General features: G+C 33.4%; 1 protein-coding gene across 1 annotated transcript in view; it reads right to left on the reverse strand.

The window, feature by feature from the left end:
* DYNC2H1 (dynein, cytoplasmic 2, heavy chain 1) overlaps window positions 1-16,143 on the reverse strand; it is a 440,751-nt gene that overhangs the window by 334,538 nt on the left and 90,070 nt on the right. The window contains exons 19-28 of the mRNA XM_006887344.1: window positions 15,473-15,609; window positions 12,438-12,587; window positions 10,283-10,488; window positions 8,695-8,850; window positions 8,491-8,605; window positions 7,829-7,999; window positions 6,480-6,862; window positions 4,433-4,565; window positions 4,223-4,340; window positions 879-991 (exon numbers count right to left, since the gene is read on the reverse strand). Coding sequence (XP_006887406.1) covers window positions 879-991; window positions 4,223-4,340; window positions 4,433-4,565; window positions 6,480-6,862; window positions 7,829-7,999; window positions 8,491-8,605; window positions 8,695-8,850; window positions 10,283-10,488; window positions 12,438-12,587; window positions 15,473-15,609 — 1,682 coding nt within the window. The remainder of the gene's footprint in view (window positions 1-878; window positions 992-4,222; window positions 4,341-4,432; window positions 4,566-6,479; window positions 6,863-7,828; window positions 8,000-8,490; window positions 8,606-8,694; window positions 8,851-10,282; window positions 10,489-12,437; window positions 12,588-15,472; window positions 15,610-16,143) is intronic.

Raw genomic sequence — 16,143 nt, forward strand, 5'->3', positions numbered from 1 at the left:
TCTATAAAGTCTCTAGGTCATAGTTTTAAATAAGGAAAACAAACAAGCATGCTTGTCCTAGTTTTAAAACCATGATGAAATTCTAATGCCATTATTTTAATGAAATCAATCCAGATATACTCTAAAGAGAACATGTTTTTCCTTCCCTTAATCCTTCATCCTTTTATCTTTTTTTTTTAAAATGATCTCTGGCAACCCAGACTGCAGGTTGCTGCACTGCTAACCCTAAGGCCATGCCTCTCTAGTGGTTTGAATCTACTAGCAACTCGAGGGTGAAATATAGCAATTTCTTCCTCTGAGATTTACAGCCTCCTGAAAATTTGCAGCAAAGTCAGCTGTGAGGCATTCTGTCAATGGCAATGAATTTAAATTCATGATTTTTTTTTAACATGAAGGTGACAGGAGCACACATTATTCTGTTCATATGTAATGTTGGTCTCTTCTGGTAGGCTTTGTTTTGTTCAGTAAATAATGTCATTAAATCACAGATTATTTTTAAAATAGTTCTGTGGAAGTTAGAGTTTAGGTTATAGTATCGATGTGTCTGTGTTTCCCCTCTACTTTAGTTAGCAAAAAAATCCACTGTCAGTTGAGGCCACCTACCTCTGGTCACAGGAGATTCTATCTCAATTTCATTTTTTAAACATGGGATTTATAATCAAATATAAAGTATATACACTTGTACTGACAAGAATTTATAATCTGCTTTAACAAAAATAATGTTCATGGAAGAATTTTTTTAATGTCACCTTATAAGATATAAGATCAAGTCATTTAAACGCTTGACTTAAATAAATTTAAAGAGAGTAAATTTTATTTGATAAAAAGTTCATAAAATTATTTTTTATTATTTGTACACTTGAGAAATAATTATTTACCTCTACATTATTTGATAGAAGGACTTTATTTTTAAATGGTACGACTTCTCCTTCTAATGATTTCATTGCAATTATATGTTTTGATTCCTCATCAAAGCATACACTGTTAATACCTATAATTCAAAACCAAACAATATTAATGCAAAAGACTTAGACAAAATTATTACATATGATAAATGTATATATACCACATAATGTACAATTATAATGTATGCCACATCATATGCAGTAGCCTGATGGAATTTGAATGTCCTCTTAAGGAAAAAAAATCAAGTTTTGCTACGCAATCTTGTCAATAATATAACTCATATCAGCAGGTATCTAATGACATGATTTATTGATAGTTATATAACTTATTCAAATATTTATGTTTGCATTTGTTATCAATAATTTCCACAAAGAACTTCATACAACTTAATCACCTATTGAGTACCAAATAATAAGAATTCTCCCCTCTTAAAAGCTGTGGTAAGAGAATAGAACACTGTTGTTGCTTGTTAGGTGCCATCAAAGCAAGTACAACTAATAGCATCCATATGAACAGCAGATATAAACCTTTTCATAGTCTGTACCATACTTATCATCTCCCACACACATGAGTTCACTGCTACAGTGACTATGTCAATATAAGAAATAGCTTCTCTTAGCAACATGCCCACAGTGTATAAGAGGCCATAAAATATTACAACCTCTGATAAATTATTTGTTTTCTTCTCATAAAATTTAACATACACTTACTGTATTATAAACTATATCATTTGGAAATATACCCAAAAGAATGTCATGGTACTTAAATAAATAATAAGAAAACATGAACCTCTTGTTGAGTTAAACTCATAGTAACCCTACAGGGCAAAGCAGCATAGCCCTCTTGGCTTCATGGCTATAAATCCTCGTGGAAGCAGATTGCCACTTCTTTCTACCACAGGTTTAGGTTCAAATTACCAATCACTGCACCACAAGGGCTCAAATATTTGTACACATATGCTCAGAAAAATGTTATGCCTAAGAGCCAAAGGCTTAAAATAACAACAGGTAAGCTAATAAATTATGGCCTATTCAAATAATGAGATTTAATTCAGAAATAAAAAGAAGTAACACACAATTGCAGGAATATAAAAAAAATACCAAAAAAGTCTGAGACGAATAAGTATATAAAAATGAAAAATGGTTGATTCTACTTATATGAGGTTCAAAAAGAAAAGGAAAAAACAACTCTATGGTAATACAAATCAGTGTTTCAGAAGCAAAGAGGAGCAGCTGGGGAGGGTGAGAGAAGTGCTACAGAGAGGCTGCAGGAGCATTCTGGGCTGATGGAAATGTTCTCTACCTTGATTACTGTGGTGGGTACATTTATTTAAAAAAATCATAAAACTATTACTTAAAATGTGAACATTTAGTGCTGTAAGAATCACATATCACAGGTTCTTTTAAATAGTAAGAAATCTAGACATGGTAGCAGAACAATCATCAATAAAATCACATTTCAGTCTGAGATAAAAAGAGAAAAAGGAAGGGGAAATAAGGTTATTCTTTTCCAAATTTACATTTCATTTTATGATATTTAAAAATATCATTTTCTTTTCAAAAAACCCTATTAATTATTATTTCCAATTTAAAGTGGGGGGAACTGAGTTTCAGAGATGTAAATAAACAACTATTCAAAAAATAGTGGAGAAAGGGCTTGAATGAAAGCCTTCTGATTCCCAGGTTTCTTCACTACGTCCCACGAAGTCAGTTTCTGGTGTCAGCACACTAAAACTTAGTAGGAGGCTGATATTTTTCCTGTCAAGGACCAGATGTTAAATATTGTAGTTTAAAGGCCACACAACACAACCTCTGTGGTAACTACTTGATTTTACACATGTAGTGAAAAATCAGTTATGCCAATGAAATGGCATAGCTATGTCCAAATCGAATGTCATTTCAGTACAAAAAAAAGGAAGAAAGAAAAAAAATCAATGACCCAGATTTGGCGCATGTGCTGCAATTTGCCGGCTCTAACTACTAGTGATAAAGATAAAAACTTTTTGACATCTTAGAGTTAATTAGAAAAATAGAGCTCTTTTGCAAATAAATATTTTGTGAAGATGTTGTTGTTGTTGTTGTTGTTGTTATGTGCCGTCGAGTCGCCTGCGGCTCACACCATTATTTTTGTAATGTAACAAATCTATTCCATTTATTACAAATAAACACTTGACTGATATGGCTCACCATGCTCAATAAAGTATACAATACTAATTATACTTTTACTTTCACAAATTCCCATAGCTTTATTACGATCTATATACAGATGGCTCCAAATTATATGTCCCTAGTGTACCGGATCCGGGCAATGGTCTTTGCAATTACTTGCTATGCATCAGAAGGCTGGACAATGACTAGAGATGATAGATAACTGATACCTTTGAGTTGTGGTGCTAAAGAAAAATACTGAATATACCCTGGACTGCTAAGAGAACAAACAGGTTCCTCCTGCAGAGGATGAAACCAGGCTGCTCCTTTGAGGTAAGGATTCTGAAGCTTTGTCTAACATACTTTGGGCATGTTACATGGAGGGACCAGTCCTTGCGGAGGGCCATCATGCTTGGGAGAGTGCAGGGGCAGCGTAAGAGAGGAAGACCTTCAATGAGATGGACTGATTCAGTGACTGGAATAATGGGGGTAGGTGTGTCAAAGACAATAAGGGTGATCACAGAAGAGAGCAGGGTTCAGAGCTGTTGTAAAGAGGGTTGCAGTGAGTCGCAAGTGATGGCACATAACAACAAACAACAGCCAAATTCTTTCTGCCAACAATAACTGCCTATTTACTACTTGCACTATCTTTCCACAATCAAGACATTTTAAAAATATAAAATGTTCTCCTTCACCTCCAGATCTAAACATAAGCTATTTCCTCTGACTCCAGAAGCTGTGCTGCAATCCGGAAAGCACATGGCTCGAATCCACCAGCTGCTGCTCTGGAGTAGGATGGGCAATCTCCTCCCACGTGATTAACTGCCTCTGAAAACCTGCCCGAGGGTCAGCTATAGGTCAGTCTCTAACTCGACAGTACACAACACACAACAACAAGGACTACATTGTCTTCACATCACATCCTAGATGCTTCAAACTGAGTCAAACACCTTCTTAGATATCACATACTTATGCAAACACAAAATTATCCTGTTACTGTTTTTATATACTACTTTGTACTGTACTTGTCACAATGTATTTGTCACTGACACCTTTAGGCTATATAAGTTCCTTGAAGACAGCATCTGTATTTTATTTAGTATCTTAACATTATGCCTGACATACAGTTAAACACAATAAATATATATTGAGTAAATGTTGAGTCCTACCAGCAAACAGCTTCTTAAGGTGAGACTGAATCACTGAGGGGTTAGTAGACTGGCCCAGTATTTCTAACAAGTCATCATCACCAATAAAATAAAATCTTGGGAATGCTGAGCGTTTTTCCTAATAAACATAAAAGTAAAATGATATACTCAATTATTCAAATACTATGAAAAACTTGAAAAGTTCTTAAATAAATATTTATAAAAACATGCCTCCAAGAATTCATTTAATGATTTCTGACATCTTTGAAGCTGATCAAGTATTGTTAGTAGAGAATTCCTGATTCCCGCATGACTAGTTAGTGTTGTTACTCTATTGTCTCTCCTGATATCAGTCATTATTGATCTGCATAAAAAAGAAAATAACTATTACATTGCTATACCAAGCTTCCCTGCAAGAAAGAGAGAGATAGTAAGAGTAATTTCTTTTTGACCTGTTTGAAACAATCTATTGGACATGACATTATTAGTATAATAGCCATACATCATTATTCCTTTATCTTTATAACTTACTAACATATATTTTTCATTATTCACTAAATAAATATTTTTTTAAGATCTACATCAGGAAGGTAATGCCTGGTGACAGAAAAACAAGTTACATAATTTTTAAAAAATTAAAATGCTTAAATTATGATAGATGCTAAGGAAGCAGAATACCCAGTACTATTAAAATAGTTAAAAAGGTAAATCTTAACATAAACCTTCTTAAGGAAATAATTTAAAATTCAAGATGGGGACAGGGAGAAAATAAGGAACAAGAATTCCTAGAAAATATCCTGGGAAGGAACTTGGAATGTTTGAGAAATTACAGCTCAGAGTCACTAACGCAGTAAGGAAAACAATACAAAAAAGAGCTAAAGAGGCAAAGAGTAGCTCATTCAGGATCTTTTAGCAGGTATTTTTATTGTTATTCTTAAAGCAATGAGAAACCATACTAAAGTTCTACTTAAAGGAGTAAAGGAAAGAGATGATGACATTTGTATTTTAAAATGTTACTCTGGTTATTTTGTGTGAAAAACTTACTAAAGAGAGAAAGAGCAAATCAGATTACTGCATTTAAAATAAGTGATAAAGGTATGGAAGATGTGATGTAAAAGGCAAATTCTGGCAATTTAATGTATTTCAAAGTAGATGGAGAGGGTTCTATCTTCCCCATTCTACTTCTGATTTTAGCAATGAGGTGGCATTATTTATTGAGATATGAGTCAATAAATATGTTTTCAAAAAAGAAATGATGTTGATAGGACGACCTCATAAACTCAGTTTCCACAGGTTGCTTAAGGATACCTAAAAGTTAGAGAGCTCAGAAGAGAAATAAGAGCTCTGTGTGTGTGTTCCTGTTGTTGTTTTTTTGTTGTTGTGTACCATTACGTCACAACCAACTTATAGCTAACTGTCCAGTGATTTTTAGAAGCAGTAAAACCCCTGCGAGGAGACTGCTCATCTTTCTCTCACAGAGCAGACGGTGGATTTGAACCATGTATCTTTGAGTTGGCGGCGCAACTCCTCACAACAACCAGAGCTCTTTGTGTATGTATAAACAGGCATACACACATACTTTTAAGAGACTTGGGCAAATAAAATTGATGCTGAACATGGCAGGGAGCTCTGGCGGCATAGTAGACAGGAAACCACAACATCAACTCATAGGTGGTACCTGATGATTCAAATCTAACAGCAGCTCCACAAGAGAGAGATTAACAATCTCTTCCCCTGTGGTTTACAGAATGATCAGCTATGAACTGTTTCTGCCTCAACAGTAATGAGTGAGAGAGAAGGAAAGACTACAGGCTGAGAAATGACTGTAGGATTGTAATCTAGAGACTCTCTATGGTTAAAGGTTTCAAGGGCTAAGGACTAGGAATTAGTAGTAGGAATCAGAGATGGGCAGAAAAAGAACAGGAAAAGTGACTTTCCAAGACAGAAGAAACATTCAACTCTATTAAATATTACCTACAGATGAAGAAAAACAAGAAATTTTAAATGCCCATCAGATTTACAACTAAAAAGTGATAATTTTAGATAAATAACAGACAGACAGACAGAAAGAAAACATATCAAGATTGTTCAAGAAGTAAATAACTAAATGAGAGAACAGTTTGTTAAAAGAATCCAATTAAAAAAAAAAACAACAGTTCCATACACAGATGCTACAAATAATATAAAAATATTTAGCGGTATTAAGTATCACAGAAAATGAATGAAATAAAAACTTTCATATTTTATATATGTATTTGTCTTACATAGTTGCACTGACCTAAAATCTTCATCAACTCTGCTGAAACGTGTCTGTTCTCTTGGCAATGCTCCACGACCAAAAATAGGTTCCAAATACACCCACTTTCTTTGAATATGGTTTAAATTCTGCAGATACTCATCTAACTCTGCAAGTTTTCTTTCCCAAATTGACACTTTATCTTCAAATCCTTTATAATAAGGAGAATCCTTTAAGGATTGAAGAAGACATCTATTATCTCCAACTTGATTCACTATATCTTTCCAATCTTTAATCAGCTTGATGGTTCGGCTTTGGCTGTCTTCATAATCAATCAGTGTAAACACTGCTCCAACTCCCCAGAGATCAAGTTCACGTAAAGCTTCTCTGATTGTGACTTCACCTTGTGCTCGATTATTTAAATCCTATTTAACATAAAATACCCATATTATTATGACATTAATACACATGTAAGTTATAATAAACATTTTATTAAAATGTTTTAGCTGACTTTTTAACAAAATAGAAATATATATTTTACAGGTAAACCAAGAGAATTATTGACTAATACTTCAAAGAATACCAGATACTATCAGACTCTTACTTTCAAAGCATATGTATACAAAGTTCTGACTTCTTTACTTCTATAAAAGGAAAGAAAAATACAAAATTAAGAGCATCTAGAATAAAATGCAAAACTAGTTTAGCTTAAAGCTTTAGATACCAAAAGGCCAAATTTCTAGGGAAGAAGATAAATTTTATAGTAAATTGTGATACATCTAAAATTATTAAAATCACCTAAATTTTTTAAAAATTATAAATCACCTAAATTTATCTCCTAGTGTAGTCATGATTTGGAATTTTTCGTCATTATCTCGGTATGTTCCAGATTACTAACATAAAGACTTAGATTCTATATAAGAAATGACATAATTTGACTTAAGTTTCTATGTTTTTAAATTGCCAAAAAACACAACAAGGAAAGCTTGCTATTTTTTATAGAATTTTAACATATTTTCTTTTACCTGACACCTTTCATCAACATAATTCACAAATTTGTACTTGGTTTAGTTCCACACGTATTTTATAACATACCTTCAATATAATATTCTTCATTATTTATGTTTCCTTTTTAATTAAAATTTATCCCTACTTAAAAGATATTTTTTTATTAGTTCATACTTTGAAAGAAGGATTGTATATACTTTTATACACAGATAAAGATTGAGATTTAGTCCTACCAAGAGAATAATGGAATGGAAAGGAATACTATCATTACATTAAGGAAAGGGAGGAAAAAAATTTAAGTTACTGTTTTACATAAATAAAAAATATGAAGCAAACCTGTAACAAAGGACTTATTTATAGAATACTTATTTAAAAATAATTACTTTGAGGTCTGAAGCTTTAGCAACAATGGTATCAGCTACTCTGAGCAGATCTCCAAACAGCAATTTCTCTAAACCAGTGCCTCTAGGCAGGCCAAGGATGCGGAAAAGGTCAAGCCAGTGATCTGGAGAAAGATGCTCCCCTCTGACATATTTCAAGGTAGGAATTGCACTCTGTTAATAAATGAGGGGGGGAAACATACATATACATTTATTCATAAATTTGCAAAAAGTTCATTTCAACAATTAAGGTAGTTATTTTACCCTCTCATTTGATTGAAATCTCATTCTCAGCCTGAATTGTATAAAAAATTGTATAAAATATCATTCATGGATGCATGCATATTAATCTTTTTCATTTACTGTGCTTTAAAACATGATATAAAATATTTCCCTCTTTATTATTCTAGGAAATGACCCATGTTGTGCTAGGATTATAAGCACTCTGATTTATAATTTACAATATAAATTCCTTGGTTACAATTTTTCTTTAATATTAGTGGAAGAAATACAATCATTCCCATTATTATACTTCTTATTCTTCTATGTGAAAGAATATTAACTGAGAAAAGCATAAAATATAATTACATCATTATTACATAATATAAACATACTTAAAGCTGAAGGCATAATTTGTAACTAGCTTAACAAGAAAAGAACCTTACTTTATACTTGTCAACTTCTGATTGTAATTTAACAGTCATTACTGAATGTTCCTCAACCTTCCTTAATCTGTCATGCCAATCCATCAGAAATTCCTCAAATAAGTAAGTCTTAGTTCTGTAAAATATCAGAAACACATCTTAAAATTCATTTTTCAAAATCCCTACTGAATTAAAGCACTCTAAAATCTTGTTCTTGTATCACACCGGAAAGTTATCCAATCTTCATTTGCCATTTCTTGAAATCCTTGATGAAACTCTTCATAAAGGGCCCACATTTGTGCACAGCTTTCAATATCTTTAGAGATGCTATATGCCAGGGAGAAATTGGGCTCTTCTAATCCAAAATGATGGCAATCATCACTATAAAAGCAAATAATGAAATATTACTTAGAATGGTTTTTAAAAGATTATATGCTAGTAATATAACTCATTATGTGCACTTGTGAACATGCATATATATGTGCATTTAGGGGTGAAAATAGGGGATTACGCTTACTTTACAGAAGGATTTCATTTTAACCACTTAGGTCTAAACTGCATTAATTCATTAGCATGTATTTTCCCCAAGGAATCAAAATGAAGTTGCTAATATATAAATAAGCATGTGTATGTATGTACACAGACTTCATATGTTGTTGGTGTCATTAGCTGTCATGAATTATTTCTAACTCATAGCAAACCCAAGTGTACAGAACAGAACTGCTCTACTGAATTTTCAAGGTTGTGATTTTTTTTGGAAATAGATCATAACCAGGTTTATCTTCAGATGGGTTTGAAATGCTAACTTCTTGGCTAGCAGTTAACTACATAATCATTTCTGTTATCAGGAATATGTAATATTTACATATTCTGTGTTATATAAATCTATAGGTTCATCTGAGAAGAGTATAATCTTAGTTGAAAAGGCTAACATGTAGACATAAGGTAGCTTTCATTTACTCTATACAATGCCAGTTAATTAATATGGTTATAAATATTTCATAAATAAATATGGTTAGAAGTGTGTCTTCATAATTAAATAAGGCTAGAAATGTTTAATAAATATCATTGCAAACACTTAACAAATAAAACCCACCTAACTATAAAAGCAATTATTATGCAAGTACACACCTAAGATCAAATATAACACTATGCTCAAATATTTTATATAATAATAAGACAAACTTAAAACTAACTTTTCCCTTGAAATCTCTTTTAATATTACTTACCAATTTCATTAATATGTTCACTCTTTTCCCTCAAAGGCTCTGAAACTAATTTTTCCAAAAATATTATATAATCTATTTTAAAATATGAAGAAATCACCAAAACAAGTGACCCAACATTTTAGTTTATTAGTAAACTTAATTTTCTACTTTATTTCTAAGCCTGACCAATAATTTGCTCTCTCTTAATACCTTTAACCCAATTAAAACTCCTTAGAAAGTAGTAAATATTCATAATTTCTTTTTCAAAATCTGCTAAAGTTTTTAAAGGAAAGGTATTATTAAAGTAAAATTCCTAAAGCTACAGATAACAAAGTTAATTAATAGAAATCCAAAGTCTCTGTAAACGTTCACTAAAATAAATATTTTTTTTTTAAAAATTGGGAAAAAAACAGAACATAGGTTTCACTTAAGAATGTGCTTGGTGAAGCAATAAATATTACTTATTTTATTAAATAGCAAAAAAACTCAAAGTTAAATAGTATTACACAAATATTTTTAAAAAGAAATTTTTATAATATTTTTAATGATTATATTAAAGCTTTTTGCTAAGCGAGAATTAACAGTTTTAAAGAAAAAAAACATACACTAGCTTTTTTCTTACGACTTCAAGTTCATCAAACTCAATTTTTTTCTCTTTTATTGACTTTGCACTTTTATCAAGAGTATCTTGATTCCCAGTTTCAATAACATCATCACCAGGCTTTAGCTGATCCCAACGAGCTTTAAATTTTTCCAGTTCTTGATAGTAGATGTGAAGACGTGATTTTACATTTCCTTTCATCATTTCAATCTATAAATCAATACAATTTAAACAATTTAACGTAGAGTAAAATAATACTCTTTTCACATCAACTATTTTCTATTTAAAGGTAAAAAAAATCTATGTTGACTTTTCAAAATACTCTTTATTATAACCAGTGATTTTAAAGGCAATTAAAAATCCAAAGCTCTAAGTTAGATCTTAAATTTGGAATGAAAATCCTCCAACATCAGCAGTGAAGAAATAATTCATTAGATTATCAGCATGTTCCACAATCATCAGCAAAGATGATGAAATTTAAAAACCAAAGCTTATTCAGTAATTGTTGGTTCTTTTAGCTGAGTATAAAGCTGTTCAATTGTCTTACTAGTCTCCTTTGTAGCCAGGGACTATTTGACTAAATTCTGGCTAATGCATGTGTACATCTATCAGTGTGTGCCTTTAAAAGATAAGGGTGTCCTCCTCTTCACTTTTTCCCTTCCCTACTAGGTGACTCCAGATACCCTGTGAACCTAGAGAGAGGATGAAAGGCACCCAAGCCTCGAGGACTCTCCTTCACAGGGTCACTATGAGTCGCCTGCGACTGGACATCAGTTAACAATAATATCAACAGAGAGAGAGAGATCAGCTGGCCCAGTGAAGAGATAACGATGCTACCAAGACAAAGGTGGAGATGAGAGAAAGAACAGACTAGAGGCAATATATGATTATTATGGTTAGCAAAGGAATCCAGAATTAAGGTTGCATAGAGAAGTGTACTCGGGCTGCGGGTGGGGAGTGGGGGGAAGGAAGGAGGAATTGTATACCAATGAAGGAATTTTTTTTTTCTTTTTCTTTTCGGAGAGGAGAGCGAACTGGTGGGAAGGGGTGGGCAGGGAGAAAAGTGCGGCAATGAATGAATGGAAGTCCAAAACCTCTGTAAATGTTTATTAAAATTAATAATAATTAAAATTCTTGGGGGGGGGAAGACAAAGGTGGGTGACTTTTAATCCGCGGCCCTCAGACCAGTCTTTCATTGTTTTTGCTCAGACATTCCTCTAGGTTGTATAGCCCTGGTGTATAAGTTGTCGTACCCGTCGTCACTTGTGGTTGCTGTGAGGCTAAACACTGTGACACTGATGTGTCAAATGCCTTAATGGTTGGCTACCCAATGCGGACAGAGAGTGGGGTGAAGCTCCCCGATTAAAACAAGCGTGGAAAGAGGAGTGGCATTCACTTCCATAATAGCTTGCCTCGGGAAACCCCGCGAACCTGGAGAGAGGATGAAAGGCACCCTAGAGTCAAGGACTCTCCTTCATCGGGTCGCTATGAGTCGCCTGCGACTCGACGGCACTTAACAACAACAACTAGATGACTCATGGTAAGGAACTGCACTGTTAAGACAGGTGATTTCAATCTCCCAGCTGCTACACAGGAGAAAGAAACAATGAGCTCCCAAGCGATTCTCTGCCTCTAAAAACTTGCTGGAAAGTTAGCTATGAGTCAGCCCAAACTGGACAGTACACAACAAATAGGGTAGAAGTATTTTAGGCAACCCTTCTGTGATACACGGTAGAGAAGTAAGATTAGAGAGGCCAGGTTCCAAAACTAAATTGCAAAGGAGAGGCACCCTATCAGCCTAAAGTTTAACTTGAAATAGAAACTTGAGAGGGCTACTATTATTCTCCAGTAGAATAGTCATTCTAATTCAACATTCAACATTCTAATTAAAGTTGTAACAAAAGAAAACATTTCAAAAATCAATTAAGTCCCTTAATAGAAAGTCTGAAATAAAGTTTATATTCCCAATGGACTATATTTTCTTCTTACTGTGGTAGAAAGTGAAGCAAAGCCATGTAAAACGATCACTAGTGCAAGAATACTGAGGTTGGTCAATTTCACCAGCAATATAAGTCTTTATAAACTTGCTCTATATTTGAATTTAAAAAATTTAAGTTAAAATTAAGCTTTCATTTTAACTAATCACTGAAAGGTCTTACCTGTTCTTTAATCATAAGTTGGTGGCTTTCCATCATCAACTCAAATTTATCCCACTTAGCTTTCAGATTACTAATGGTTTCTAAACCTCCACCTGCCACAGTCCGTAAAAGTCTGTTTTTATCTTCAGCTTCTTGAAATAATGGCAAAATCTAAAGGTTTAAAATATAAGACAGGTGTAAAAAAAAAAAATCCCCTTTCATCAGACTCCCTTGGTTTCTTTTCTTCTTATTTCATAATTTGCCTTATTAAAATAAAGATATTTTCTGTCTAAAGTACATTTATATAAAGGTAGGTCTTTACCAATCTTTCCAATTAAATGCTTATCATTTTTTCCCTTGACCACTATTCTTTACCACCACCTTTGAACATATCTACTTCCCTATTCAAATCTTAAAGTCTTTGTACTTGCAGCTAATGGTACTTGGGATGATTTCTCTCCAAATCTTAGAATGGTTAGCTACTTATCTTTCAGGTCTCACATTACCTATAATTTCTCTGAGGTCTTCTCTGGTTACCCACTTTGGGTTGCACCCACCAGCTGTACATATTCACACATTTCAGCTCTATTTCTTTGTTTCCGTCCTCACTTTCTTTTACACACACACACACACACACACATTTTTTATAGTAAGAGCTGCAATCTTAATCTCTAGCATAATGCCCATAATATACAGCCTACACAATCCGTTGAATTAATACATTATTAAATGTTTTTATGTTTTTGCTAAATAGTATTGTTTATGGTGTCTTTCTTTAGTTAATTCCTACTATTAGGCATGTGCAGTATTTTATTCAACTTTGTAACTTTATGCCTATCACATGTTGTTGTTGTTGTTGTTGTGTAATGTTGAACTGGAAACAAGTGATAGCTGACTTCCAGGTGATTTTGAGAGTCAGTTAATCATACAAAAGGAGATGCCTATTCTTCTCCTCCTACAGAGCAGCTGGTAGAATTGAACCACATACAAATGTGATAATGGTCATCCATGGTGGACAGTGTTTGGTGGAGCTTCCCAATTAAAACAGGCTTGGAAGCAGGAGCAGCATCCACTTCCAAAATGGCTTGCCTCCAGAAACTCTATGAACAGTGCTTAGGCCTTTCGTTCACAGAGTCGCTTTAAGTCGTCTACGACTTGATGGCACTTAACAACCCTTGAGGTGGCAGCACAATTCTTTACTACTAAGATTCCCTATTCCATATAAGCACATAATTTCCTCTTCTTTGAAGATATATTATTTAATGCACCTTCATTTTCATTCTATTGCATAGTGAGAACATATTAAATCTTTGTGCTGATTTGAACCATTTCTCCTTCTTGTTCTAAATATAAATCGGTCAATTTCAGTTTTTAAAAATTCAAGCATTAGCCTTCTGGATGCCAGCCTTAGTCTGTAAATCTTTGTCATTCTTAACTTTTGTCTTTACAAACCCTTCCAATTCTGTGTTTATATAACAATCATATTAACTTTGACCCATATCAACTGTAGAAGAAAGAAATGTCCCATGGGCTTTCCTAGGCTGTAACAGTTACAAGAACAGATCATCATTGAGGCTGGTGAACTAAAAATGCTGACCTTTCCACTAACAGTTAAGCATTGGCACCACAAAGCTCTAACATATAAATATTCATTCTTAATTAACCTCAAACTTCACAATTTCATGTCCTATAATTGCAACATTGTTTTTGTTGCTGTTGTTGTTATGTGGCTCCAACTCACCTCAAATTCATAGCGATCCTGTGGACAACAGCTCTGAACCCTGCGCTATTCTGAGCTGGTCTTACTGTCTCCAACACACCTACTACCCCCATTACCCTAGTTACTTAGTCTATCCAACTCATCTAGAGTCTTCTTCTCCAGTACTGTCCCTCCACCCTTCCAAGCATGATGTCCTTCTCCAAGGACTGGATTCTTGGCCACATGCCCAAAGTATGTGAGACAAAGCTTCAAAATCCTTGTCTTTGAACATTGCTGAGTTAATCTCTTAGGAACAAATACCACATAAAGACTATTATTGGATAAACAGAAGGATAACTAGTAAAACACAAATGGGATCCAAGGGGAAAGGGATGGGAGCTGAGAGGTGAGGATGGATAGGAGTTAAATCACAGAACTGCACAATTTGGTGGGTGGAGAAAGAAGGTAAAGGAAAAGGGAAAGATCCAGTGGGGATCCTTTGCAGTCATAGTGCAATGGTGATTAATTTTATAAAACACAGTGAATGAGAATGAGTGCATAAAAAACAATGTGAATAAAAAATAGTGTGAAACACAATGTATACTAACTTTGTAAGTAAACCAATATAAATTTAAAATTAAAAAAAAAAAAAATCCTTGTCTCCAAGGAGCAGCTTGGTTTTATCCCCTCCAAGACAGACTTGTATGTTCTCTTGACAATCCATAGTATGTTCAATACTCTTCTCCAGCAGCAAAAATATGGATTATTTAAGTTAATGCAGGAGAAGAAGACCTAGGATGAAATGGATTGATACAGTAACTAGGGCAATGGGATAGGTGTGTTGGAGTCAATGAGACGGGCTCAAGACAGGGCATGCTTCAGAGCTATTGTATATAGATAAGAATTCCTATGAGTCACAGACAACTCGATGTCATATAACAAAAACAACAACAATGTATATTTTAACTTACTCTTATTCCAGTACCATGATAGACTGAAAAAACTTCTTTAGGTCACAATTAAGAATTATTGTTACTATTTCATTACCAGTACAGCATCATTAAGAGTCCAATAATATGCAAAACAGTTACAAGACATCTTATGAATTCTCTTCTAATGTTAAGTATATCGGATCCACCAGGTGCTCTGCTGGAAAAGGAGGGGCAATCTCCTTCTGTTCCAGTTGGATCCGAGTCGATGGTACACACACACACACACACACACACACACACAAAATCAATTAAAGAATATAAAAATAATTTAATGTTAAGTATATCTGTAATTTATAAAGAATTATATATGTTATGTATATTCAGAACAAAAATAATAATAGTAACTTTATTTTTATGATTCTTACCTCTGGTTTCTGTTGTTGAAGCTCACTATATTTTAAATTTGCATCACCTATTTCTTCTACAGACTGGGGCATAACTGTTAAAACTTGCATAGCCTCCGTAACAAATGTATCAATTTCATATAAATGAGCTGAACATTAACATAGAAATATAAAAAATATTACCAAAAAATATTCAATCCCATCACTGTAAATCAAGACATATTAGAAGTAACCATCATATAATATCTATTAAATATTATATCATTTCCATTCATAAAACAAAAATTTCAAAATGTGGAACACGCAAAGTAAATCTCCTATCAACGTTTGTTTAATCTTCTACCAAAATTCAGAGTTCATTCTTTTTTAATCAATTTAACTAATAATTAACTCTTCTTTAGTCTATGGCAGTTAAAAAAATTTCAGTTTGAGGGTGGGAAAAGTAACAGCATAGAATTTTAGAAAACAGGTAGTCCTTCAAAGAAATAAGGAGAATTATCTGCCTTTATCAGTAATAAACCTAACTGGTCATACTAGATCAGAATGTAAAGAGTAAACCTGCCTTCATTTTCAGATATCTTAGGGCTGAACAAAAATTGTCTTACTTCCAGAAAATTTTATCATATCATAATTTCAGGTTCAGTTTTTATTTCTAATTATCTTGGAATTCATATTTCATAAATATAAATATT

This window comes from Elephantulus edwardii, unplaced genomic scaffold, assembly GCF_000299155.1.
Source record: "Elephantulus edwardii isolate Elephantulus edwardi_28Jun2011 unplaced genomic scaffold, EleEdw1.0 scaffold00056, whole genome shotgun sequence".
In the NCBI taxonomy this organism is placed as follows: Eukaryota; Metazoa; Chordata; class Mammalia; order Macroscelidea; family Macroscelididae; genus Elephantulus; species Elephantulus edwardii.